This window comes from Rhynchophorus ferrugineus, unplaced genomic scaffold (assembly GCF_030347505.1).
Source record: "Rhynchophorus ferrugineus isolate W39M unplaced genomic scaffold, kcgeb_rfMv2 rfM7, whole genome shotgun sequence".
Lineage (NCBI taxonomy): Eukaryota > Metazoa > Arthropoda > Insecta > Coleoptera > Curculionidae > Rhynchophorus > Rhynchophorus ferrugineus.
Window position 1 is genome coordinate 29170404 of NW_027472586.1, and position 26844 is coordinate 29197247.

The 26844-nt window shown below is 32.2% G+C and overlaps 1 protein-coding gene across 2 annotated transcripts in view; it reads right to left on the minus strand.

Annotated features, from left to right (window-relative positions):
* Positions 1-26844, minus strand: part of LOC143199482 (uncharacterized) — a 270931-nt gene that overhangs the window by 70075 nt on the left and 174012 nt on the right. For both annotated transcript variants that reach the window (XM_076409316.1, XM_076409315.1), the window contains exons 5-8: positions 19082-19233; positions 13852-14067; positions 13507-13780; positions 635-733 (exon numbers count right to left, since the gene is read on the minus strand). In XM_076409316.1, the coding sequence (XP_076265431.1) occupies positions 635-733; positions 13507-13780; positions 13852-14067; positions 19082-19233 (741 nt within the window). The remainder of the gene's footprint in view (positions 1-634; positions 734-13506; positions 13781-13851; positions 14068-19081; positions 19234-26844) is intronic.

The window sequence follows — 26844 nt, forward strand, 5'->3', positions numbered from 1 at the left end:
ATTTCATTCAATTTCAATTTATGGCCATTCAAATCATTTTGTGGATTTTTTAAATGTTTTCTTCGGTAACAACCTCTTTTGGGCGTCCCATGCGTTCACCGTTCAGGTCTAAACATAGTATACCGATCCTTGATAGTTAATTTTCCTGAGGCAGTGTCCGGAAACTCGGCATCACGCCAAGCTTTTGTTTCAACTGCATTTTACCCTTCAAAAAGCAATATGCTCTCTTATCAACCCAAGAAGGCAAAAAGGAAAGCCTTTTATTGACTTAACAAATAATATAGATAACATTTTACTTTAATTAATAAAATCGTAATCATAATTTAGTTAACAATGATTTGAAGCAATATGTTTATATGAAATATTTTAATAAGGTACTTTAAAACATCTGCAGGGTTTTTCATTCAGATTATATTTTCAAGAGTCCCCATATCAAAGTATATACGAATTTAATAAATATTTTCTGTTTATGAAAATGTTGCTATACTCTATCATTATTTGGTACAAAATACTATTTAAATTATATTTTGTTTTGCTCATATTTATTGGTACTTTCTAAAAACAAAAAAAAACCATTTCCTTTATAGACCGAAGTTGAAAAGGTAAATCTGATATTCGCTCCGTATCTACTTACCTGTAACTTAAAAATGTTTTGCCGACGTCCCTTTTGATTCGATCTTCCTTCGTCATCGGTATTCTGGAGCCGAATAGGCCGTCTGCGACGATGTACAACCTGCAAATAAGGTGTGGGGTAAACTTCTTTCGGTGCGTGACAGTTTGCGGTTATAGGAAATTTTTTGGGCGTCCGTAAAGTCGGCCGATGTTTTGCGAAACCTTTCAAATTCGTTTCGATTTCTTTTCGGGGCTTCCGCTGTTTTTGTGCTTTCTTTCCCGAAATTTCAAACGATAATCGAATTTATATATATATATATATATATATATATATATATATATATATATATATATATATATATATATATATATATATATATATATTTGTAAAACATGGTTAGCTCCGTTTTTCTTTAAATCTATGTACAACCAATATTCCGTCCGATTTCGAATCTTACCTTGTAATCAATAATTTTTAGTAATTCGGAGTATATACGGTTTAAAACGCGTAATGGCAAACATTTTGTCGGAGCTCACTTTGTTAAGAGTTTAACATTTATATACAAATTTAGGTTCGAAAGTTGAGCTTAAGGGGGCCAACCAAAAACATATAAACACCATACAAGATGAGCTCCGAACAGATCAGTTCGGCTCGGGTATTACTCATAGATTACATTTGAGTATTAGTTTCATAAAAGAATATGAATATATATATATATATATATATATATATATATATATATATATATATATATATATATTTGTAAAACATGGTTAGCTCCGTTTTTTTTAATCTATGTACAACCAATATTCCATCCGATTTCGAATCTCACCTTGTAATCCCTGATTTTTAGTAATTCGGAGTATATACGGTTTAAAACGCGTAATGGCAAACATTTTGTCGGAGCTCACTTTGTTAAGAGTTTAACATTTATATACAAATTTCGGTTCGAGAGTTGAGCGTAAGTGGGCCAACCAAAAACATATAATCACCATACAAGATGAGCTCCGATATATGCGGCAACATCGCCCGAGAACAGTTCGGCTCGGGTATTACGCATAGAGAATATGAATATATATATATATATATATATATATATATATATATATATATATTTGTAAAACATGGTTAGCTCCGTTTTTTTTAAATCTATGTACAACCAATATTCCATCCGATTTCGAATCTCACCTTGTAATCCCTGATTTTTAGTAATTCGGAGTAAATACGGTTTAAAACGCGTAATGGCAAACATTTTTCCGGAGCTCACCTTGTTAAGAGTTTAACATTTATATACAAATTTCGGTTCGAGAGTTGAGCGTAAGTGGGCCAACCAAAAACATATAATCACCATACAAGATGAGCTCCGATATATGCGGCAACATCGCCCGAGAACAGTTCGGCTCGGGTATTACGCATAGATTACATTTGAGTATTAGTTTCATAAAAGAATATGAATATATATATATATATATATATATATATATATATATATATATATATATATTTGTAAAACATGGTTAGCTCCGTTTTTTTTTTAATCTATGTACAACCAATATTCCATCCGATTTCGAATCTCACCTTGTAATCCCTAATTTTTGGCGTAATGGCAAACATTTTTCCGGAGCTCACTTTGTTAAGAGTTTAACATTTATATACAAATTTAGGTTCGAAAGTTGAGCTTAAGGGGGCCAACCAAAAACATATAAACACCATACAAGATGAGCTCCGATATATGCGGCAACATCGCCCGAAAACAGTTCGGCTCGGTTATTGCGCATAGATTACATTTGAGTATTAGTTTCATAAAAGAATATGAATATATATATATATATATATATATATATATATATATATATATATATATATATATATATTTGTAAAACATGGTTAGCTCCGTTTTTTTTTAATCTATGTACAACCAATATTCCATCCGATTTCGAATCTCACCTTGTAATCCCTAATTTTTAGTAATTCGGAGTAAATACGGTTTAAAAGTCGTAATGGCAAACATTTTTCCGGAGCTCACTTTGTTAAGAGTTTAACATTTATATACAAATTTAGGTTCGAAAGTTGAGCTTAAGGGGGCCAACCAAAAACATATAAACACCATACAAGATGAGCTCCGATATATGCGGCAACATCGCCCGAGAACAGTTCGGCTCGGGTATTACGCATAGAGAATATGAATATATATATATATATATATATATATATATATATATATATATATATATATATATATATATTTGTAAAACATGGTTAGCTCCGTTTTTTTTTAATCTATGTACAACCAATATTCCATCCGATTTCGAATCTCACCTTGTAATCCCTAATTTTTAGTAATTCGGAGTAAATACGGTTTAAAACGCGTAATGGCAAACATTTTTCCGGAGCTCACTTTGTTAAGAGTTTAACATTTATATACAAATTTCGGTTCGAGAGTTGAGCGTAAGTGGGCCAACCAAAAACATATAATCACCATACAAGATGAGCTCCGATATATGCGGCAACATCGCCCGAGAACAGTTCGGCTCGGGTATTACGCATAGAGAATATGAATATATATATATATATATATATATATATATATATATATATATATATTTATAAAACATGGTTAGCTCCGTTTTTTTTAATCTATGTACAACCAATATTCCATCATATATATATATATATATATATATATATATATATATATATATATATATATATATATATATATATATATATATTTGTAAAACATGGTTAGCTCCGTTTTTTTTAATCTATGTACAACCAATATTCCATCCGATTTCGAATCTCACCTTGTAATCCCTAATTTTTAGTAATTCGGAGTAAATACGGTTTAAAAGTCGTAATGGCAAACATTTTTCCGGAGCTCACTTTGTTAAGAGTTTAACATTTATATACAAATTTCGGTTCGAGAGTTGAGCGTAAGTGGGCCAACCAAAAACATATAATCACCATACAAGATGAGCTCCGATATATGCGGCAACATCGCCCGAGAACAGTTCGGCTCGGGTATTACGCATAGATTACATTTGAGTATTAGTTTCATAAAAGAATATGAATATATATATATATATATATATATATATATATATATATATATATATATATATATATATATATTTGTAAAACATGGTTAGCTCCGTTTTTTTTTAATCTATGTACAACCAATATTCCATCCGATTTCGAATCTCACCTTGTAATCCCTAATTTTTAGTAATTCGGAGTATATACGGTTTAAAATGCGTAATGGCAAACATTTTGCCGGAGCTCACTTTGTTAAGAGTTTAACATTTATATACAAATTTAGGTTCGAAAGTTGAGCTTAAGGGGGCCAACCAAAAACATATAAACACCATACAAGATGAGCTCCGATATATGCGGCAACATCGCCCGAAAACAGTTCGGCTCGGGTATTACGCATAGATTACGTTTGAGTATTAGTTTCATAAAAGAATATGAATATATATATATATATATATATATATATATATATATATATATATATATATATATATTTGTAAAACATGGTTAGCTCCGTTTTTTTTTAATCTATGTACAACCAATATTCCATCCGATTTCGAATCTCACCTTGTAATCCCTGATTTTTAGTAATTCGGAGTATATACGGTTTAAAATGCGTAATGGCAAACATTTTTCCGGAGCTCACTTTGTTAAGAGTTTAACATTTATATACAAATTTAGGTTCGAAAGTTGAGCTTAAGGGGGCCAACCAAAAACATATAAACACCATACAAGATGAGCTCCGATATATGCGGCAACATCGCCCGAAAACAGTTCGGCTCGGGTATTACGCATAGATTACATTTGAGTATTAGTTTCATAAAAGAATATGAATATATATATATATATATATATATATATTTGTAAAACATGGTTAGCTCCGTTTTTTTTTAATCTATGTACAACCAATATTCCATCCGATTTCGAATCTCACCTTGTAATCCCTAATTTTTAGTAATTCGGAGTATATACGGTTTAAAATGCGTAATGGCAAACATTTTGTCGGAGCTCACTTTGTTAAGAGTTTAACATTTATATACAAATTTAGGTTCGAAAGTTGAGCTTAAGGGGGCCAACCAAAAACATATAAACACCATACAAGATGAGCTCCGATATATGCGGCAACATCGCCCGAGAACAGTTCGGCTCGGGTATTACGCATAGAGAATATGAATATATATATATATATATATATATATATATATATATATATTTGTAAAACATGGTTAGCTCCGTTTTTTTTTAATCTATGTACAACCAATATTCCATCCGATTTCGAATCTCACCTTGTAATCCCTAATTTTTAGTAATTCGGAGTATATACGGTTTAAAATGCGTAATGGCAAACATTTTGTCGGAGCTCACTTTGTTAAGAGTTTAACATTTATATACAAATTTAGGTTCGAAAGTTGAGCTTAAGGGGGCCAACCAAAAACATATAAACACCATACAAGATGAGCTCCGATATATGCGGCAACATCGCCCGAAAACAGTTCGGCTCGGGTATTACTCATAGATTACATTTGAGTATTAGTTTCATAAAAGAATATGAATATATATATATATATATATATATATATATATATATATATATATATATATATATATATATATATATATATATATATTTGTAAAACATGGTTAGCTCCGTTTTTTTTTAATCTATGTACAACCAATATTCCATCCGATTTCGAATCTCACCTTGTAATCCCTAATTTTTAGTAATTCGGAGTAAATACGGTTTAAAACGCGTAATGGCAAACATTTTTCCGGAGCTCACTTTGTTAAGAGTTTAACATTTATATACAAATTTCGGTTCGAGAGTTGAGCGTAAGTGGGCCAACCAAAAACATATAATCACCATACAAGATGAGCTCCGATATATGCGGCAACATCGCCCGAGAACAGTTCGGCTCGGGTATTACGCATAGAGAATATGAATATATATATATATATATATATATATATATATATATATATATATATATATATATATTTGTAAAACATGGTTAGCTCCGTTTTTTTTTAATCTATGTACAACCAATATTCCATCCGATTTCGAATCTCACCTTGTAATCCCTAATTTTTAGTAATTCGGAGTAAATACGGTTTAAAACGCGTAATGGCAAACATTTTTCCGGAGCTCACTTTGTTAAGAGTTTAACATTTATATGCAAATTTAGGTTCGAGAGTTGAGCGTAAGTGGGCCAACCAAAAACATATAAACACCATACAAGATGAGCTCCGATATATGCGGCAACATCGCCCGAGAACAGTTCGGCTCGGGTATTACGCATAGAGAATATGAATATATATATATATATATATATATATATATATATATATATATATATATATATATATATTTGTAAAACATGGTTAGCTCCGTTTTTTTTTAATCTATGTACAACCAATATTCCATCCGATTTCGAATCTCACCTTGTAATCCCTAATTTTTAGTAATTCGGAGTAAATACGGTTTAAAACGCGTAATGGCAAACATTTTTCCGGAGCTCACTTTGTTAAGAGTTTAACATTTATATGCAAATTTCGGTTCGAGAGTTGAGCGTAAGTGGGCCAACCAAAAACATATAATCACCATACAAGATGAGCTCCGATATATGCGGCAACATCGCCCGAGAACAGTTCGGCTCGGGTATTACGCATAGAGAATATGAATATATATATATATATATATATATATATATATATATATATATATATATATATATATATATATATATATATATATATATATTTGTAAAACATGGTTAGCTCCGTTTTTTTTTAATCTATGTACAACCAATATTCCATCCGATTTCGAATCTCACCTTGTAATCCCTAATTTTTAGTAATTCGGATTAAATACGGTTTAAAAGTCGTAATGGCAAACATTTTTCCGGGGCTCACTTTGTTAAGAGTTTAACATTTATATACAAATTTCGGTTCGAGAGTTGAGCGTAAGTGGGCCAACCAAAAACATATAATCGCCATACAAGATGAGCTCCGATATATGCGGCAACATCGCCCGAGAACAGTTCGGCTCGGGTATTACGCATAGAGAATATGAATATATATATATATATATATATATATATATATTTGTAAAACATGGTTAGCTCCGTTTTTTTTTAATCTATGTACAACCAATATTCCATCCGATTTCGAATCTCACCTTGTAATCCCTAATTTTTAGTAATTCGGAGTAAATACGGTTTAAAACGCGTAATGGCAAACATTTTTCCGGAGCTCACTTTGTTAAGAGTTTAACATTTATATGCAAATTTAGGTTCGAGAGTTGAGCGTAAGTGGGCCAACCAAAAACATATAAACACCATACAAGATGAGCTCCGATATATGCGGCAACATCGCCCGAGAACAGTTCGGCTCGGGTATTACGCATAGAGAATATGAATATATATATATATATATATATATATATATATATATATTTGTAAAACATGGTTAGCTCCGTTTTTTTTTAATCTATGTACAACCAATATTCCATCCGATTTCGAATCTCACCTTGTAATCCCTAATTTTTAGTAATTCGGAGTAAATACGGTTTAAAACGCGTAATGGCAAACATTTTTCCGGAGCTCACTTTGTTAAGAGTTTAACATTTATATACAAATTTCGGTTCGAGAGTTGAGCGTAAGTGGGCCAACCAAAAACATATAATCACCATACAAGATGAGCTCCGATATATGCGGCAACATCGCCCGAGAACAGTTCGGCTCGGGTATTACGCAAAGATTACATTTGAGTATTAGTTTCATAAAAGAATATAAATATATATATATATATATATATATATATATATATATATATATTTGTAAAACATGGTTAGCTCCGTTTTTTTTTAATCTATGTACAACCAATATTCCATCCGATTTCGAATCTCACCTTGTAATCCCTAATTTTTAGTAATTCGGAGTAAATACGGTTTAAAACGCGGAATGGCAAACATTTTTCCGGAGCTCACTTTGTTAAGAGTTTAACATTTATATACAAATTTCGGTTCGAGAGTTGAGCGTAAGTGGGCCAACCAAAAACATATAATCGCCATACAAGATGAGCTCCGATATATGCGGCAACATCGCCCGAGAACAGTTCGGCTCGGGTATTACGCATAGAGAATATGAATATATATATATATATATATATATATATATATATATATATATATATATATATATATATATATTTGTAAAACATGGTTAGCTCCGTTTTTTTTTAATCTATGTACAATCAATATTCCATCCGATTTCGAATCTCACCTTGTAATCCCTAATTTTTAGTAATTCGGAGTAAATACGGTTTAAAACGCGTAATGGCAAACATTTTTCCGGAGCTCACTTTGTTAAGAGTTTAACATTTATATACAAATTTCGGTTCGAGAGTTGAGCGTAAGTGGGCCAACCAAAAACATATAAACACCATACAAGATGAGCTCCGATATATGCGGCAACATCGCCCGAGAACAGTTCGGCTCGGGTATTACGCATAGAGAATATGAATATATATATATATATATATATATATATATATATATTTGTAAAACATGGTTAGCTCCGTTTTTTTTTAATCTATGTACAACCAATATTCCATCCGATTTCGAATCTCACCTTGTAATCCCTAATTTTTAGTAATTCGGAGTAAATACGGTTTAAAACGCGTAATGGCAAACATTTTTCCGGAGCTCACTTTGTTAAGAGTTTAACATTTATATACAAATTTCGGTTCGAGAGTTGAGCGTAAGTGGGCCAACCAAAAACATATAATCACCATACAAGATGAGCTCCGATATATGCGGCAACATCGCCCGAGAACAGTTCGGCTCGGGTATTACGCATAGATTACATTTGAGTATTAGTTTCATAAAAGAATATGAATATATATATATATATATATATATATATATATATATACATTTGTAAAACATGGTTAGCTCCGTTTTTTTTTAACCTATGTACAACCAATATTCCATCCGATTTCGAATCTCACCTTGTAATCCCTAATTTTTAGTAATTCGGAGTAAATACGGTTTAAAACGCGTAATGGCAAACATTTTTCCGGAGCTCACTTTGTTAAGAGTTTAACATTTATATACAAATTTCGGTTCGAGAGTTGAGCGTAAGTGGGCCAACCAAAAACATATAATCACCATACAAGATGAGCTCCGATATATGCGGCAACATCGCCCGAGAACAGTTCGGCTCGGGTATTACGCATAGATTACGTTTGAGTATTAGTTTCATAAAAGAATATGAATATATATATATATATATATATATATATATATATATATATTTGTAAAACATGGTTAGCTCCGTTTTTTTTTAACCTATGTACAACCAATATTCCATCCGATTTCGAATCTCACCTTGTAATCCCTAATTTTTAGTAATTCGGAGTAAATACGGTTTAAAACGCGTAATGGCAAACATTTTTCCGGAGCTCACTTTGTTAAGAGTTTAACATTTATATACAAATTTCGGTTCGAGAGTTGAGCGTAAGTGGGCCAACCAAAAACATATAATCACCATACAAGATGAGCTCCGATATATGCGGCAACATCGCCCGAGAACAGTTCGGCTCGGGTATTACGCATAGATTACATTTGAGTATTAGTTTCATAAAAGAATATGAATATATATATATATATATATATATATATATATATATATATATATATATATGTTTGTAAAACATGGTTAGCTCCGTTTTTTTTTAATCTATGTACAACCAATATTCCATCCGATTTCGAATCTCACCTTGTAATCCCTGATTTTTAGTAATTCGGAGTATATACGGTTTAAAACGCGTAATGGCAAACATTTTGTCGGAGCTCACTTTGTTAAGAGTTTAACATTTATATACAAATTTAGGTTCGAGAGTTGAGCTTAAGGGGGCCAACCAAAAACATATAAACACCATACAAGATGAGCTCCGATATATGCGGCAACATCGCCCGAGAACAGTTCGGCTCGGGTATTACTCATGGATTACATTTGAGTATTAGTTTTATAAAAGAATATGAAAGTCTCATAAAGAGCCAATTGTTTTGTATTATTAATTTGTATCATTCCGTACAGAAAAGAATATTGATAAAAACCATTATCTATTAATAGTGATCATTGAATTTAAGTCTTATATAAAATAGAATTAATTAACATTGTTGGCATCCAGGTTGCCAGCTTATAATAACAATTTCCATACTTGCAATTTTTGAATATAAAAGACTATATAATATAGTAAATACAAGCTGAAAATAAAACGGAAAGCAAAAACCAAAACGAATAACCTAGTATGTAAACCAATAAGTATAAAACTGTTACATACAAATAGTAAATTAATTTTAGAGCATAATTGTTTGCGAAGATAAAATTAAAGTTGCATATAAAATAAGTCTTTAATTTTATAGTATTTAGTAATTTAATTTAGTATTTAATTTTATCATAATTAATAATTAAGAATGTATTCATTCTTAACTGTATAACTGATTAAATTATTTTAATACAAATATGTTAAGGTATTTATTTATAATATTTAGTAATTGTTACAATATATTAATGAATTATGATTTCTAGAGTTCAAAAATATATTAAAATCATTTCGTTATTTGTTATATCGTAATTATTGGTTATAACACTTAACCTTTCGCTGTTATTTATTTTTATGTATCTAAATTGGTGTCTCTCTAAATTGTTGACTGTCCCAATTCAAACTATTTGTTGGCAATATAAACCACCCTCAATATAAGCCGTAAAATTAATATTTTATTTTTGTTTTATAATTAATTACTTTGTTAGTGATTAATTTTTGATTTACCAGAAATTATAAGTCAAAACTCTTGAATAATTATATTTTGTTTCTCTTGACGGCTTGCCGACCTATCTCAATAACCGAAATGTGTAGCGAGTCCTAGTTTAGTTCTAATCTGTCAGCGCTTCTAATAATTTTTAAGTTCACATCATTATAGGCCTGAAGTAAAATGTTCGTAGCTAGGAATGTAAACAAAATTCGACTCCGGTCCTTTATATGTGTCGATGACCATTTTTAAAATTCAGTTACAACTACGCAATATTTTAACAAAATCAGCCAAGAGCACCAGAAATTATAGTAAAGTTTTTGGATATTTCTTAATTATATCTAACGTTAAAAAAGTTAGCAACTTCTAATTTGTTGATTAATTTTAAATAGCGATATAGAGTCCTTTAACTCTAGATTGAAATTCAGTTAGATATCTTGCTTACATTATATACCATAAGTAATCTTTGTTTCCTTCTACTACATATATTTATAACTAATTAACAACCAACGACTAATTTACATTACTGTAAAGCAATCGACTGTAATGTTTTTTAAATCTGCATAATTATATACAAATTATAATTCATTATTGCCGTAATCTATTAGGCTTATGTAATACAAAAATTATGTTATTTGTATTATCGACTAACAGTATTATTCCTCTGTAACATTCCTCTTGGCAACTAATTCTTTCAACGCATTTTATTCAATTTTTTAAGACAGTACAGTAAGTTACATTAAGTAAGTTTTCAGGCAGTTTTTAATTAAGTGCCTATAATGCATATTTATTAAGTTATTTTTCCTATATTTTTTTCCTTACTTTTTTCTAAATGGTGAAAATTAAAATGTCATATAATTTGTTTTTAATTATAACCGAAATTTGAGCTATACACATGTAATGTAAAACCTCTCAATTGTTTAAAAAAATTTATAAAAATATCAGTAGTAACTGTTTACAATCATATAACTGAATTAAATTAATAATTCAGAATGGGATTATTATAAAATAAGCTTCTACAATATGATTTCTTCGAACCAAGTATGCCTATGAAACTAAGAATATGGCCAATTTTTAACAATAACAATAATACAATTTTTAATAATAAAATATTAAGCACAGTCAACATTATATATAAAATAAATGTTGTTAAAATATTAAGTTGATAAAAAATTTCGGTAACAAAAATAAAAATATTAATAAAGCATATCATTTACGTCACAATTTAGTCATTGCCCATTTGAAGCATGAACATATCCATGCCTAAACCCGGCAACAGTGCCGGATTTCCATTTTTCGATAGAGTGTCAGAAAAATTTAATATATACACGTTGGACCCCACCTTGTATTGCAAATTTATTAAAATTCATGTATATCAATTCTTGAAAATAACTTATCCCTCGATTTTCCCCTTAAAATTTGTTCTCTTTTTATTGCTAAAAATCTATATATTATATTATCAAGACAAAACCTATAAAATTTTTAAATAATCTTTTTGTGATGTGTTTTCATTTTCATTTCCATGAACTTGGGCAGCTGCTATTAATAATCCGAATATAATATAGGGTAAATGTGGGATAAATTAGGAGGATAGATGCCAAAGTAGTCATGTAGTGAGTTGTATGGACACAACGTCGGCAGGAGTCTAGGAAAGGAAATTGAGGTGAAGCAGATGGGTTCGGAAGGCGCAAACAGATTATTAGATTATTTTGTTTGTTTTAGATTGAACGCATGGTGGCCATAGTTGCCCACTCCTAATGGGCGTTCAATTTATTTTTCTATACTACTATTATTTACAGAATTCTTTGCCTAAATGACTTCAATTGACTTAACCAAGCCACTTGACTACTGAATTTTGAAGTAGTATTCCCTGCATTCTTCCGCGATAGATTATAGAAGAACCTATATTGTCCTCCGCTTCTCATTACACGAGCTAAGCTTCAGAAACAATGGGATCGGCATACAAGCATCAACATTTTTGAAATTTTTTTTATGGACTATCATAATTTACAAATTAATTTACCCACCTTTTCAATTTCAATTGGCTTGACCAAGCCAATAATAGTATCAGCATAAAAGCATCAAAAGTAACAAATATATAGAGTATTTTACGGTGATTGTAATTAACATTATCTTTTTGAAGTCTGAATATATACTTAAATTAATTTCATATCCCTATTTCAGCGTAATACTCTAGAATTACGCTTTGGATATATTCTAAAAAAAGTCAATTTCAACATTGTAGGATTCCACAAATCTATATTCCATTGCTTACATCTAATTATGAGAAATGGGAAAAATGGTCTACATAATATATTATGTTATGTCTCGAAGATCCACTAATAGCATCCAAAACCTCCAAACATACCTTAAGAAAGTATAATTGTGGCCAATAAAACAAAATATATCCATGAAACTTTCAGGCGTTTAACATAGATGCGTTAGTTGGCGATCGTGCCCACCAGTGAATATTAATAGTTGGCAAGTCCAGCGGGCGGAGGATTCTAATTATCTAGAATGCATGACTGGACCGATATCTAACTTGAAACATGCACACATTTACTAAACGAAAGGAATTTGGAATTAAGCTAAATCAAATATATTTGATTGTCGGACAGAAGTCGAATTTACTCTTAAGTAACAACACATATATCTGTATAACATATATCTGTAGAAATCAATAGTTAGGTCCATTTAGTCCTATAAAATATAGCTATGGAGTACTACACATTATTTAACAGTTTGAAAACAAAGTACTATGTACTATGTCTAATGAAGTAATAAAGCGCCTTCTATATGTGTTAAATATTTCACATTGGAGTACATACGCTAACACGATGATTATCATCCAGTCTGAATAATTGACAGATACAGATTTTACAATAAGATTATTAGATTAAGAACTTTATTTAGAATAAGAACAAAATGGAAAAAAAAAGAGTTCTGTATATAACAATTAAAATAAGAAAAGTTTTTGTTGATTTTTGAACCAATTAGGATAATAAAGAAATCTTTATCTCACATATTATAGTTATTATAGACTTACCTAAAGTCAAACTCTAGTTCTTGAGCTATATTCTCTAATAAATCCATCGATAGACCATAGCAGCAGTTAGTTCTGTACTTGTATTTTTGGAATGGAAGGAACTTCTCGTCATCGCCCGTATAGTCGTGGTCATACCTGTTGTAGTCTCCATATTCTAACGTCCCCATATTCCCCTCCCCCTCCTCCTCTTCCTCCTCTTCCAGTCGTTGCATTTCGTTGAAGACCAACGTTAAATTATCTTTATCTGAAGTCAACACTCGATGACAGGGAAGACCTGCAGATTATTTTCGAGAGAACAGAGTCAACAGAACAGAACAAAAAGGGACGAATTGATGATGGTGTTACCTCTGAGACACTGTCCGTCTTCGTCTAGTTCGCTCGCCATAACGAAAGGGGGTGCTAGAGCGGTCACTACCCTAAATACTGTCCGGGCTCTGATGGACACGGCCGCAACAGAGAGATCACCACCAGGCCAGATTATGGTATCCAGACGGACGTTGTGCCCAGATACCATCCCTACCCGTTTCCATCTTAAGGTACTGGAAGGGTTTGAATGTTGATCTGAAAAATATAACATATGAACAATTACAATATATATTACAATATGAACATTTTGTTACTATATACTAATATGTTACATTATTACCAAAATATTATATAAATAATTCAGGTAATATTTTCATAATTTTTGACATATATAATGAGATATATTTGACGGTTTGTTAAGACATTTCTGTAAACACCCTAAGGAAATATTCAGACAGTATTGCAAAAGCAGATCTGATGTTAAATATAGTCATCTCATAACATCAAATTTACTAGTCAAAAACGAGAAATATCTTAAATGTTTCTTTAGAGATACTGCAAGGATTCCTCAGAAATAACAGTTCAATTGAAAAGTCCCCGGCCTACAATAGTTAGCCATATTTTTTTGTCAAAATTAGTTTTTTGTTCAAAATAATTCCATTCAAGGGTGATACACTCATTATGCGACCCTCCAACTTTTCGATACCATTTTTGTAGTACGATCTGTCCTTTGCTTCAAATTTGGCCTCAGTTTCGGCGATCACCTCTTCATTCGACGAAAAAATTTTCCCAGCGAGTATTCTTTTGAGATATGAGAACAGGAAATAGTAGCTGGAAGCCAGATCTGGTATATACGGTGGCTGAGAATACAATTCGATGCCCAATTAATCGATTTTTGCCAAAGTTTCCACTGACTTGACGTGACACAGTGCAATGTTTTGGTGAAGCAGCAGTTTTTCTACAAATGCGGCCGTTTTTCGGCGATTTCGTAGTTCAAACGGTCCAATAACACTATGTAATAGTCGCTGTTGATGGTTTATCCATTCTCAAGGTTGCCATGCATGCATCCCAAAAAACATACGCCATACCTTTACCAGTCGACTGTTACGTTTTCCCACGCTTTGGAACGGGTTCATCGTATGCAGTCCACTCGGATGAGTGTCGACTGGACTTCGTGGTGAAATGATGGAGCGCTGTTTCATCCATTGTCACATATCGAAGAAAAAACTCGGGTTTATTACGCTTGATCATCTTGAAACACTGCTCCGAATCATCAACTCGTCGTTGTTTTTGGTCAAAAGTGAGTTCTCGCGGCACCCACTTTGCACAGAGGTTTCTCATACCCAAATATTCGTGGATGACATGGTGTACACGTTCAGTTGATATCACTAGAGCGTCTGCTATTTTATTCAATTTCAATTTACGGTCATTCAAAATCATCTTGTGGATTTTTGAAATGTTTTCGTCGGTGACAAACTCTTTTGGGCATTCAGCGACTTCGGTGCTCATTTCAGGACGTCTAAACTGAGCATACAAATCCTTGGTGGTTGATTTTTCAAGGGCAGTATACAAAAACTGGGCATCTAGTCAATTTTTTGCTTCAACTGTATTTTTTCCCTTCAACAAGCAGTACTTTATCAGCACGCGAAATTCCTTTTTATCTATTTTTTTCGCAATAACAAAAGTTGCTTCACTCAAAATGCCATAATTCACAAACTAATTATCCGACAGCTGTCAAATTTATATAAGAATCTTTTGAGGGTTAGAGCTAATTAAAAAACATATGGATTTAACTATAGTAGCGCCATCGATGTGTCAGGCCGGCGATTTTTCCATTGACCTATTATATTGCAGATCCTTGTGTCATCATCCATGCTTTCAAACACTTATCTTTTATATTAAATCAGAAAATTAACACGGAAACTCCGGTATTTTTCTATATGTGTACACTCGGTTTTATCATCTGATGCAAATATTTTCAATTTAGTTGATAATTCCAGTTAATACATTTTAATGCAATTATGCTATTAAAAAATAACCATATCAAACCCATTTACTCTGTAACAACTTCAGGAAAGAGCAATATACATATAAAATAAACACCGATATTCAAAAGAAAGAACCAACTTAATCTGCAATATCTCAACAATTCATCGTAAATGAAGCTCATAGTCCGCCCCTAATAAATTACCAGGTCCAAGTTCAAGACACTGGGTCTGGAATGACTTTCGGCTTTGCCAATAAACTAATTGGCAACTATTTCACTCCGAATTTGACAAGATAATGTTGCCACGCCTGTTTTATGGCGACGCGAATAGGATGATAGCAGTTAGTCTGTTTACGTTGGGGGATAGTAAGGGGTGACGCTAATTAACCTCCTCAAATAATCCGGCCGAACAAAGAAGGGCCTAATGACGATAAGAAGCATTTCAAGAGAACCATTTCCAAATAAAACAGTGTGAAATTAATTGGAAATAAACGAAATTAGTTAAAATAACGAGATGAATAATATTGCTTATTTAAATTTTTTTGTTTAACTTAACTTCGCAGTATAATTAAGGGGTATCATAAGCAACAGTCAAAACATGATGTGCAATTTAGCCATAGCTACGTTGCTTCTGAATAATATTTACAATTTGTTTATATTTTGATTTCAGCGTACATGAGATTCTTGATACGTCTTGGTCTCCAAGTGGTTCTTATTTACGGCATGGAGGTTATTTAAAAGAATAGATTAAAGTACCACCCAGCAATGCCATTTTCTAAACATGTAATTTTGTTTCCGTCTAACGGAACTAAATGTATATTCCTTTTAGAATAAGATATGAAGTTACATAACCTGATATAGAATCGGTAACTTGCCCAGATTCCCTCATACTGAAGACCGCCTACCACCGCAACATTAAATGAAAGCCATACAAGAGAGACCTCTTACCCCTTACTAGAAATATTTGATTGTCAATTAAAATGGACTATATTTAATACGTCATACTGAAATTAATTATTTTTGTGATGTAATGAAGTTGGATCCAGATATCAACAATGAAATTTACTTCTTAGTCTCAGTATATTAAAATCATCTATAATATATAAGAAACAAAACTTCAGAAAAATACTGAGAAACTAAGTTAATTTTGGTTTACTTTTAATAAACATTTTTTCCAAAGGCAATATATGTTTCAATTTTTTCTACACATTTATTTAGGATAACATCGGCAACTACTACTTCTGAACAAAAGAAAAATATTTTTTGCGATAAGTGGTCAAAACCATCAGTAAACCAGGGATGAGTAAGAGGAGATTTTTGTGGAATTATATGTCTTTGCATCATTTTGATGGAGTAATATTTTGAACTGAGCAAACCAGTAGTGTTTGGAAATTATATATGTAGCGTATTCAACATTCAAGCAATTCAAGCTCATTATTCCAGTTAGCCATAAGTTTTAATATATTTATATGACCGTTTCTTCATGTTAGTTAATCATCAGTCCACTATAATCTAAACTAAGATATATTTTGGAAGGAATGAAAAATTACGCCAAAAATGAATCCAAAAGTTAGAAAAATGCTGGAATTAGAATATTACTCTTTAAGAAACATATTCGAATAAATTAAGTGGAATTGTCTGTCTTAATTGGACTAGAGACTCGTTGAATCATATGTTATAATTAAATCACATTGTCTAATACTAGTGTTAACGAAGAGAGGTTATATTAAATTATGTTAATATAAAAACAATATAATGAAAAATAATATAAGGTAATCAAACCTTGTCATCTTTGACTGCTTGATATGACTATGCTTTGAGACAAAATAACTTATAAATATTGATTTTAAATTTCAGAAATAACAATTTTAAGATTTCATTAGGTAATAAAAAATTCAACAATATACTCCAAGTATTTCTTTATAAAACCCTTTAATTATCAGTAGAAAAAAACATAAACTTCAAAAAGCAGATTATATTGTTAGGTGTACAAATAAATCATTCACATTCACCAAAAGAAAAGGTTATTAATTAAATTATTTTATTTTCTTTTATTAGAGTTTTGAGTCACGTAAAGGTCATTTGAGGAGAATTTCTAATTCTGTACTGTAATTCGAAAAAAAATCTGCAGATGAGACACATCCCTAATCTTACATCTCTCCCCTATTCTATTTCTATTGTCCTCTCTATTTTATGTATTTACATTTTCTGTTCTCTACAAAGTTTCTTTCTGGACAGATTTTCCTCTGATGTGGTGCATTTTCTTATTCTCTGTTCTCATTACATTAATATTCCATCGTCTGTGCTATTTTTCATCTTTTTATGTCCTAACGAAACCACCCATTTACAACTTATTCACAACTCCTAAGTTTCTAGGAAAAGAGTCAAAATACTTGAATGATTAAGATTTAAGTTTGCTCATAAACAAACAAGAAAGTTCTATTTATTTATCTCATTAGTTATGCTTTTATATGTTTTCACTTGGGATTTTTCACATTACCCAAAGACTTGGTCACAATCCATGACATCCAAACCTAATTTTCATTTGTGTTCATCATTGCTTTGATGTCATGAAAGTTGTCGAAATATTACGTTGAACATGTATGAAGAAACATTAAGCTCAAATTCATTCTTTCGATTTAATTTTAAACATATTTAAAATTATTTAACACAAATATTTAAAAGAATCACCAAGATCAAGACCAAGTAATTGTTAGTTAAACAAATTGTTTCAGTAAGCCTAACATTATGTATTATAGTGGAATAAGAATCTGTTTGGATCCTACTAAATTATCCACACCAATGAGAAAAATATTAATATTGAACTTGTAGGCCTACTAATCCACTTACATATAAAACACAGAAACTTTGTAGATTTTTTAAATCTCACCAGAAGTATGGAGGAAACTTTTAAATTTCTACACAGCATACAATATTAAGTTTCCTTTATGTGAACGAACAGAGTATTTTCATTATGTAATAATAAATATTTTATATTTGATTTGAATTTTTGGACATTAGAATATTAAAATGTGATACTTGTATACTCTTCGGAATCAGTACGATAAATAACACAGGAATTCGTTAAAATAATTCAAATAGTTTTGTTATCCCTGGCCTTTGCTATCATTTTTTCTAGTCGATAACATGTTCTGACCTAACAGTATTTCACTTTTTAGGAATAATCCAAATTGGATCTATTCATGAATAGCTTCATATCTATGAAAACCTACTTGTATACCCTGCAGTACTAAAACACTGAAAAGAAAAATAAGTACTCACCTGCTGTATAGGTTTTATTGTTAAAACTAGGTTCAGGAACTAAATTAAGTATTTCGAAATTTGCAACTAATGATTTGTCCACTTTATCAACGCCAATTTCTTGTGAGATTTTTTTCCCTGATAATGCTTCTGTACAGGCTAATTTCAAATATCTGCAACAAAAAAGACAGAAAAAACATCATATATACAGGTTATATAAACGGATGGGTCCCTAAAGATTGGTAAGTTTTATTTATGATATATCGTAAAGACCTCTACGGTCTCTAAAGAGTCATAATTTATGGTGTAGCAGCAATGTTGCCATAAGTGTACCGTAGATATACACGTGAGAAACAATGAAATAATTTCATAGGCAATATGGAACTATTTTCATGAATTTTATATGTATATTTGCCGCAGAAATTTAAATAATGGGTTTGGTGAGTATCAAAAACACCCACCCATAATATTCAACTTTTTTTGGCTTTATTTGAATGTCGTCTAGTTAACTGGACATATACATAACTTTTAGTTGTTAAGAAAGTATTTATACTTATATTTATTACAATTTACACTAGATGTGTTTAGTACAATATTAATTTCAACATTAATTTATTATTATGGTTAAATCTAATATATCCATCATTCAACGGTTCCAAAATAAGGTGTTGCGTGCCATTGTTGATGCTCGGTACTATATTTCAAATAAAGTGATACAACGCGATATTCCTCTAGAACCTATAACGAGTGTAATCCAACGTGTTTGTGTGAAGTACTTCGAAAGAGTGTCAGTGCATCCCAATGTACTCGCTAATCAGCTAAATATGCGACGTGATAGTGAAGTGCGTAGACTAAAACTTTTAACACCACCTGATCTGATTACTGGACATATGTAGAGTTTAGAATAAGCATTAGAATAAGACTAATTAATTAAGATAATATTTTATACAGAAGATTGCTTAATGAAGTGATTTTCTACATGCCATGTATATATAATATAGACATAAGAAATACTTATTGCCAATAGGGCAGATTGTGGACTCACGAAGAGTAATAAAAAAAAAAATTATTATGGTTCTGTTGTACTTGTATCAATACTAAAGTAAGATGAGTGTTTGATAAACATATCATTATGTATGTCCTAAACTAAAATTAAATTAAACTCAGCTAATATAGATTTCCTGAGTCTTATTCGGCAGCTGCGTTGCTTCCGTTGCTGTAATTTAGTAACTTTATTTTATGCTTTAACTCAAACTCTTGGATAACTTCGTAAATCCATTTGATTTCAACTTCATCGTGCTGTTTTTCGTTGCCTAGCTAGCAATAATCATTTGTATTTATTCGAAGAACTTTAACAGCATTGGATTACTAATACACATCTAGATATATATTTATATATTTATCATACATTTTATTCGCTATAAAATAATATAGAGTGCCTCAAGATTTGCGTAAAGTTTGAACTTAAATTAGTAAAATTGAACACAAAATGCATTTGACAGTTGACAGTTTTGGATATGTAAAAATGGACCGTCATGCAAGATAACGACCTGTTTTATTAGTTGAACAATATTTAGAAAATAATAAAATTTAGCTCGTATATTTTATAAGAAATATGGTTTAAGTTTTAAGAAACTAAGCTATCAAGAACAAGAACTGAGCTCCTAGTTATTCTGTTATTGTTATTTTGTTATATTATGTAAATGTTATTAACCGTGCCAAGAATCTATTTTAATTAATAGTAAATGGTGACTATATCTTTTTATTAAGTACAAAAATTATGTACAACACCTAATCTGCAAGTGTGTTTAAAAATAATTATCTGGACTATTAGGAGACTCTTATAGGAAAATCCAATGAAATCTCAAAGGTCAATTTTATATATATTTTCATATTGAATGTTGTATAATTAAACAATTCTTCATTAATGGTGAATGAAGAGTATATAATTTACACACATTATATTTGATGTTTTAGGCAATAAAAATTTTAATTTATCGCAACTCATAATAGTGAAGAATTTTTTATATTCGTTGAACATAACTATTTCGACATCGCGTGAGTCCAATTCGATATGTAAATTCAAACGCAAAACTTAATTCTAAATTATACAACAGATCTAAAAATACAGTAACTATAGATTAGAAATATTAATTGAATTTGAAGAATGTTCAGTAAGTGATACGAAATACTAATTATATATAATTACTGATAAGGGTTTTTTAACAAAGTATCAGTATTCAAAGGATAAATTTAGGTTCATTATTGAGGGCTAGTCAAAAGATGCGTGTATAAATTTGGCAGCTCTCGGATCACTAGTTTGTGAATTATAGCATTCTCAGTGAAGCAACTTTTGTTATTGTGAAAAAATGGATAGAACGAATTTCGCGTGTTGATAAAATATTGCTTTTTGAAGGGAGAAAATACAATTGAAGCAAAATCTTGGCTTGATGCCGAGTTTCCGGTCACTACTCCAGGAACATCAACCATCAAGTATTGGTATACTAAGTTTAGACGTGGTGAAATGAGAACCGAAGACGGTGAACGCAGTGGATGCCCAAAAGAGGTTGTTATCAACGAAATCATTAAAAAATCCACAAAATAATCCACATCAACAGCGACTATGACATAGCGTTATTGGGTCGTTTGAAGGACGAAATCGAGAAAAAACGGCCGCATTTGAAGAAAAAGAAAGTGCTGCTTCACCAAGACAATGCACCGTGTCACAAGTCAGTGAAATCGATGGTAAAAATCCATGAATGGGGCTTCGAATTGCTTCCTCGTCCATCCTATTTTCCAGATCTGATCGCCAGCGACTATTTACTGTTCTTAGATCTCAAGAGAATGCTCGCTAGGAATAAATTTTTGTCGAATGAAGAGGTGATCACCGAAACTGATGCCTATTTTGAAGCAAAGGACAAATCGTACTACAAAAACGGTATCGAAAAGTTGGAGGGTCGCTATAATCAGTGTATCATCCTTAAAGGGAACTATGTTGATAAAAAAAACTAATTTTGCCACAAAATGTGTTTTACTATGGTAGGCTGGGGACTTTTCAATTGACCTGTCAATATTGAAAATTGATAGAGCAGAAGTATTTACAATAGTAGGTTTTATGAAACAATTTTTTGTTAATGTATGTTTGGCCTTTTTATTTGTATTTCTTCATGAAGAACTTGATAGAAAAATTATCTAAGATATCTGGAATATATTTGGCAAAATATATCTGGCGTCTGAAAATTACTTAAAAACGAAAATGAAAAAAATTTTACGAAATTGATAACTAACAAAAATCACTAATCAAAATGAAAAGATTTTAATTTAATAATCAATTTAAATGCAAATTGAACCTGTAGATTTATTGCTGAAATACGAAAATTATTACACCAAATCAGCATATTATTTAATTAAAAAGTAAGATGGATTACCGGAGAAAGGCACAGAATCGTGTGAGTCGAGAAATGTTTGTAAAACGGCAAGAAATTATAAATCGAGAGGGAGAGCTATGGAAAGGACTAATTTAAAATCCAACCGTATATTATTCACGATTATTCTTTTCAAGTAAACAGCGAGCCATCCATTATTACTACACCCTTCAACCACTAACCGATTCATTAAATCAACACCATCAATTAATCAAGGCCTGGATATCAAAAAGGACGTTGTGTTTTATGCATTACGGTGCGCATTTCATCACGGTCTATTGGGCCCGGCAAGCGAAATTGAAAGATTCCTGTCTTTGGAAAGGTTGGCTAATTATTTTCGTTCTCGGTAAAGGGGGAGATAAAAAGATTCCCGAAAATTTGTTGGTTCGTGTCTGTTTAGGATGTCATAGAATTAAATTAGTAATATTGTTAAATATTTTTATAAAAATATTATATTTGTTTACTAAAATACCGTTATTACAATATCTGCCTTTTTATAGCTTTATGACGGTGTTTTGGGCCCCTCTCACAGAATTATTGCCGCTGCTTGGCCTCTAGTTTATTTAGAAAAAGAAAAAACCCTTATAAGTGGATTATTGTTTCCTAGAAAAGGTATTCGTCAGATACAGTACTGTTTCAGAGTAGGTGTGATATACACACCACCTTAAATAAGGCGAACTAAGATGATAGCAAGAAGGTTTCTTTGAAGAGGAGAAACTTTCCCTCAGAGCATCTTTTAAAGAGCATAGTCTATCCTGGAGACCTTCAACCCTCAATAAAACGCCTACATTCGAAAAAATATCCAGGTCCAGATTGTGTCACACTAAACCATCTGTAAACCTCACCAGCAAACAACTTTCAGAGCTTGCCAACATCATTAGCTCCTTCCTGAGGTTAGAGAATTTTCCAAAAAATTAGAAACATGCCTTGGTGTTATACCTAAAAAGAAAGTCAAGTCAAATCCATCTGACTATAGGCCCATCAGCCTGAAAAAAGCGATTGAGTATTAGACGTGTAGGAATGTTCGTCGGGTCGGTCAGTCGGTCGAAATGTGTGACTGCCGCTGCGATTATTTGTCAGAACACTCACTACTATTTTTGGAAGGAATTTGCACGAGAACTGAAAAACATTGGTTTAATAATCACTTGTTTATTTAGATATTGAGTGATACATTTGATCGACGGGAGAATTGACAGGATATTAGGTTAGGTAGAGGAAGTACGGTAGCGCTGTGTGGTACTATTACAGGGGGATGGAGAAAAGAGAAGAGAGCGAGACGTCGTCGTGATGGTCTTTTATACCCTGGAACCGCATGGTACCAATTCACCGGCGTTGGCAACCTTTGTACTTTTTGATGTATTCGTGGTGGCCTAAAGGGTCGTGGCGATCGCCACAGACGCTTTAAATAGTTTCGCTGACGCGCACCGTATAATTCTGAAGGAACAATTTCTTTTTTGTGTCAAACATTCAAGCCTCCATCAAGCTGCTCGCGTCGCAGCAACCATCCAGCATTTATAAAAGGTCGCAACGCTGGAATCATCTTTCTATATGCTTCCAAAGCCTTCAATCAAGTATGAACCAACGAGGTCTACCGAATAACCTAGTATCCCTGATTCACTCATACTTGGATGATAAATCATTTCAAGTAAAGAACGGCAACGCTGTCTCTTCTCGAAAATAAACCTCCGCAGCTCCAGACCTGCTCAACCTTTACACGGATCATCTCCAACTTGACAAACATTCACACACACAACATATTATGCAGATGACACAATTTTCCTCATCACCGGTTATAGTCCCGACGCTATCCGCGACAGACTCCAAGTCCAACTCGATCAGGCAATTGCTTGGTAAAAATTCTGGCGGATGCAAATTAATCTTTAGCAAAATTAATCTGAGCAAAAGTCAGGCCATTCTGTTTCACCATAAGAAGGAGTTCCGTGCAAATGGCCTCCTAATCGAAAAATTCCCTATGCCTTCGCTCGAGAAGTTATCATACCTCGGTCACCAGTTCGACCGTAGTTTCCTCAAATCAGCTCAAATACAGTAAGCTATTTGCAAACACAGTAGCTTATAGAGCCTACACTCTGCGGAATATGCAACTCCCAGTACCAAAGTTCAAAAGATGCGTCTATAAATTTGACAGCTGTCGAATCATTAGTTTGTGAAAAAAATGTGTAAAAAGGAATTTCGCGCGTTGATAAAATATTGCTTTTTGAAGGGAAAAAATAGAGCTGAAGCAAAAACTTGGCTTGATGCCGAGTTTTCGGACACTGATCCAGGAAAATTATCCTTCAAGGATTGGTATGCTTACTTCAGACGTCGTGAAATGAGCACCGAAAAAGGTGAACGCAGTGGACGCCCAAAAGGGGTTGTTACCGACAAAAACATTTAAAAAATCCACAAAATGATTTTGCATAACCGTAAATTGTAATTGAATGATTAGCAGACACTTTAAAGATATCAACTGAACGTGTACATCATATCATTCACAAATATTTGGGTATGAGAAAGCTCTGTGCAAAGTTGGTGCCACGCGAGCTCACTTTCCACCAAAAACAACAACCAGTTGATGATTCGGAGTAGTGTTTGAAGATTATCAAGCGTAATAAACCCGAGTTTTTGCATCGACATGCGACAATGGATAAAACATGGCTCCATCATTTCACTCCGAAGACCAATCGACAGTCATCCGAGTAGACTGCACATGATGAACCCGCTCCAAAGTGTGGGAAAACGCAACAGTCGGCTGACAAGGTTATGGCGTCTGTATTTTGGGATGCGCATGGAATAATTTTCATCGAATACCTTGAAAAAGGAAGGACCATCAACAGCGACTATTATATACCGTTATTTGGCCATTTCAAGGACGAAATAGCCAAAAAAAACAGCCGCATTTGAAGAAAAAGGAAGTGCTGCTGCACCAAGACAATACACAGTGTCACAAGTCAGTGAAAATGATGGCAATAATCCATGAATTGGTCTTCGAATTGCTTCCTCATCCACCGTATTCTCCAGATCTAGCCCCCAGCGACTATATTCTGTTCTCAGATGCCTAAAGAATGTTCGCTGGAAAGAAATTTTCATCGAATGAAGAGGTGACCGCCGAAATTGGGACGTACTTTGAAGCGTTTTTCGAAAAGTTGCAGGGTTGCTCTAATCAGTGTATCATAATACCCTTGAAGGGTATTATGTTGGAAAAAAAACTAATTTTGCCAAAAAGATGTGCTTTACTATGGTAGGCCAGAGACTTTTCAATTGACTCGTTAGATGCTTCCATACCACGAATGTTGCTATTTTTCTTTCTCAAATATTGAATATAAAAATTGAATTTATTGGTTCTTCAAATATCCTCCGTCAACATCAGAGCATTTTACATGCATTGAAATCAATTTTTGCAACCCTTTATATACTCCAATTAAGATTATGTTGAAATTGAAACTGATTAATAGAAAATTATATATTGTTTGAACTGACATGTGAACGCTTGCATTATAGTAATGAAGAATGATTTGTAGTTTCTTCGAATTTTTCCGAAAACATCTGACAAACAATTGGTAAAATAGCAATCAGAATTGGCCGTCTTAATTTGCTTTAACGTGACTACGGGACTTGAAATGCTGAAGAAACAAACGACCAATTTATGTGTTTGTTCCACGAATAATGCTTGCTGGGTTTGATTCATCTTGAAAGGGTCATGCAGTTGATTTCCTTTTTATTTTGAACTCATAGACATATATCTACAATTTATTACGGGTGTAGATGTTATATAACGTTTTAATGTACCATTATTATATATTTAACAATCGACACGAGCTATTTTATAGTATTTGTCGGATACGGGATCAAACATCAACAAATATTTTTACGACATTGTGGTGTTACAAAATCTTATTTCTGTAATTCTAATGCCTATACGTTTGAATTATAATAAACAATACAAATTTCGCTCGAATTACGAAATATACTGAAGAATGTTATGGTTAATAACGCCAAGTTTCCAATGGAAACGTCAGATGGAGCCTGAAAACATCTGAGTGTAAAGTTTAATAAAAAATAACCATCTAAGTCATTTTATTAAAGCCAGATAAAATCTCTCATAACTTATATATTGGTGAATTGATTATCGGCAAACTTGGTAAAAAATTAGCTGCTCATGTCTAGTGTTGGTCTATAAAATAACCTCAATAATTTGTCTTATGACATCGAGTATATTTGGATGTTCCCAAGAGTTTGTCTCAAATATAAAACATTAATATTTCAAGAACAAAAAATCGACAAAACCAAATATTTTCTAGAAATATATAAATGTATTGATCGGTTGTTTAAAGTTACAACTTTAACCGTCTAATACTTTTG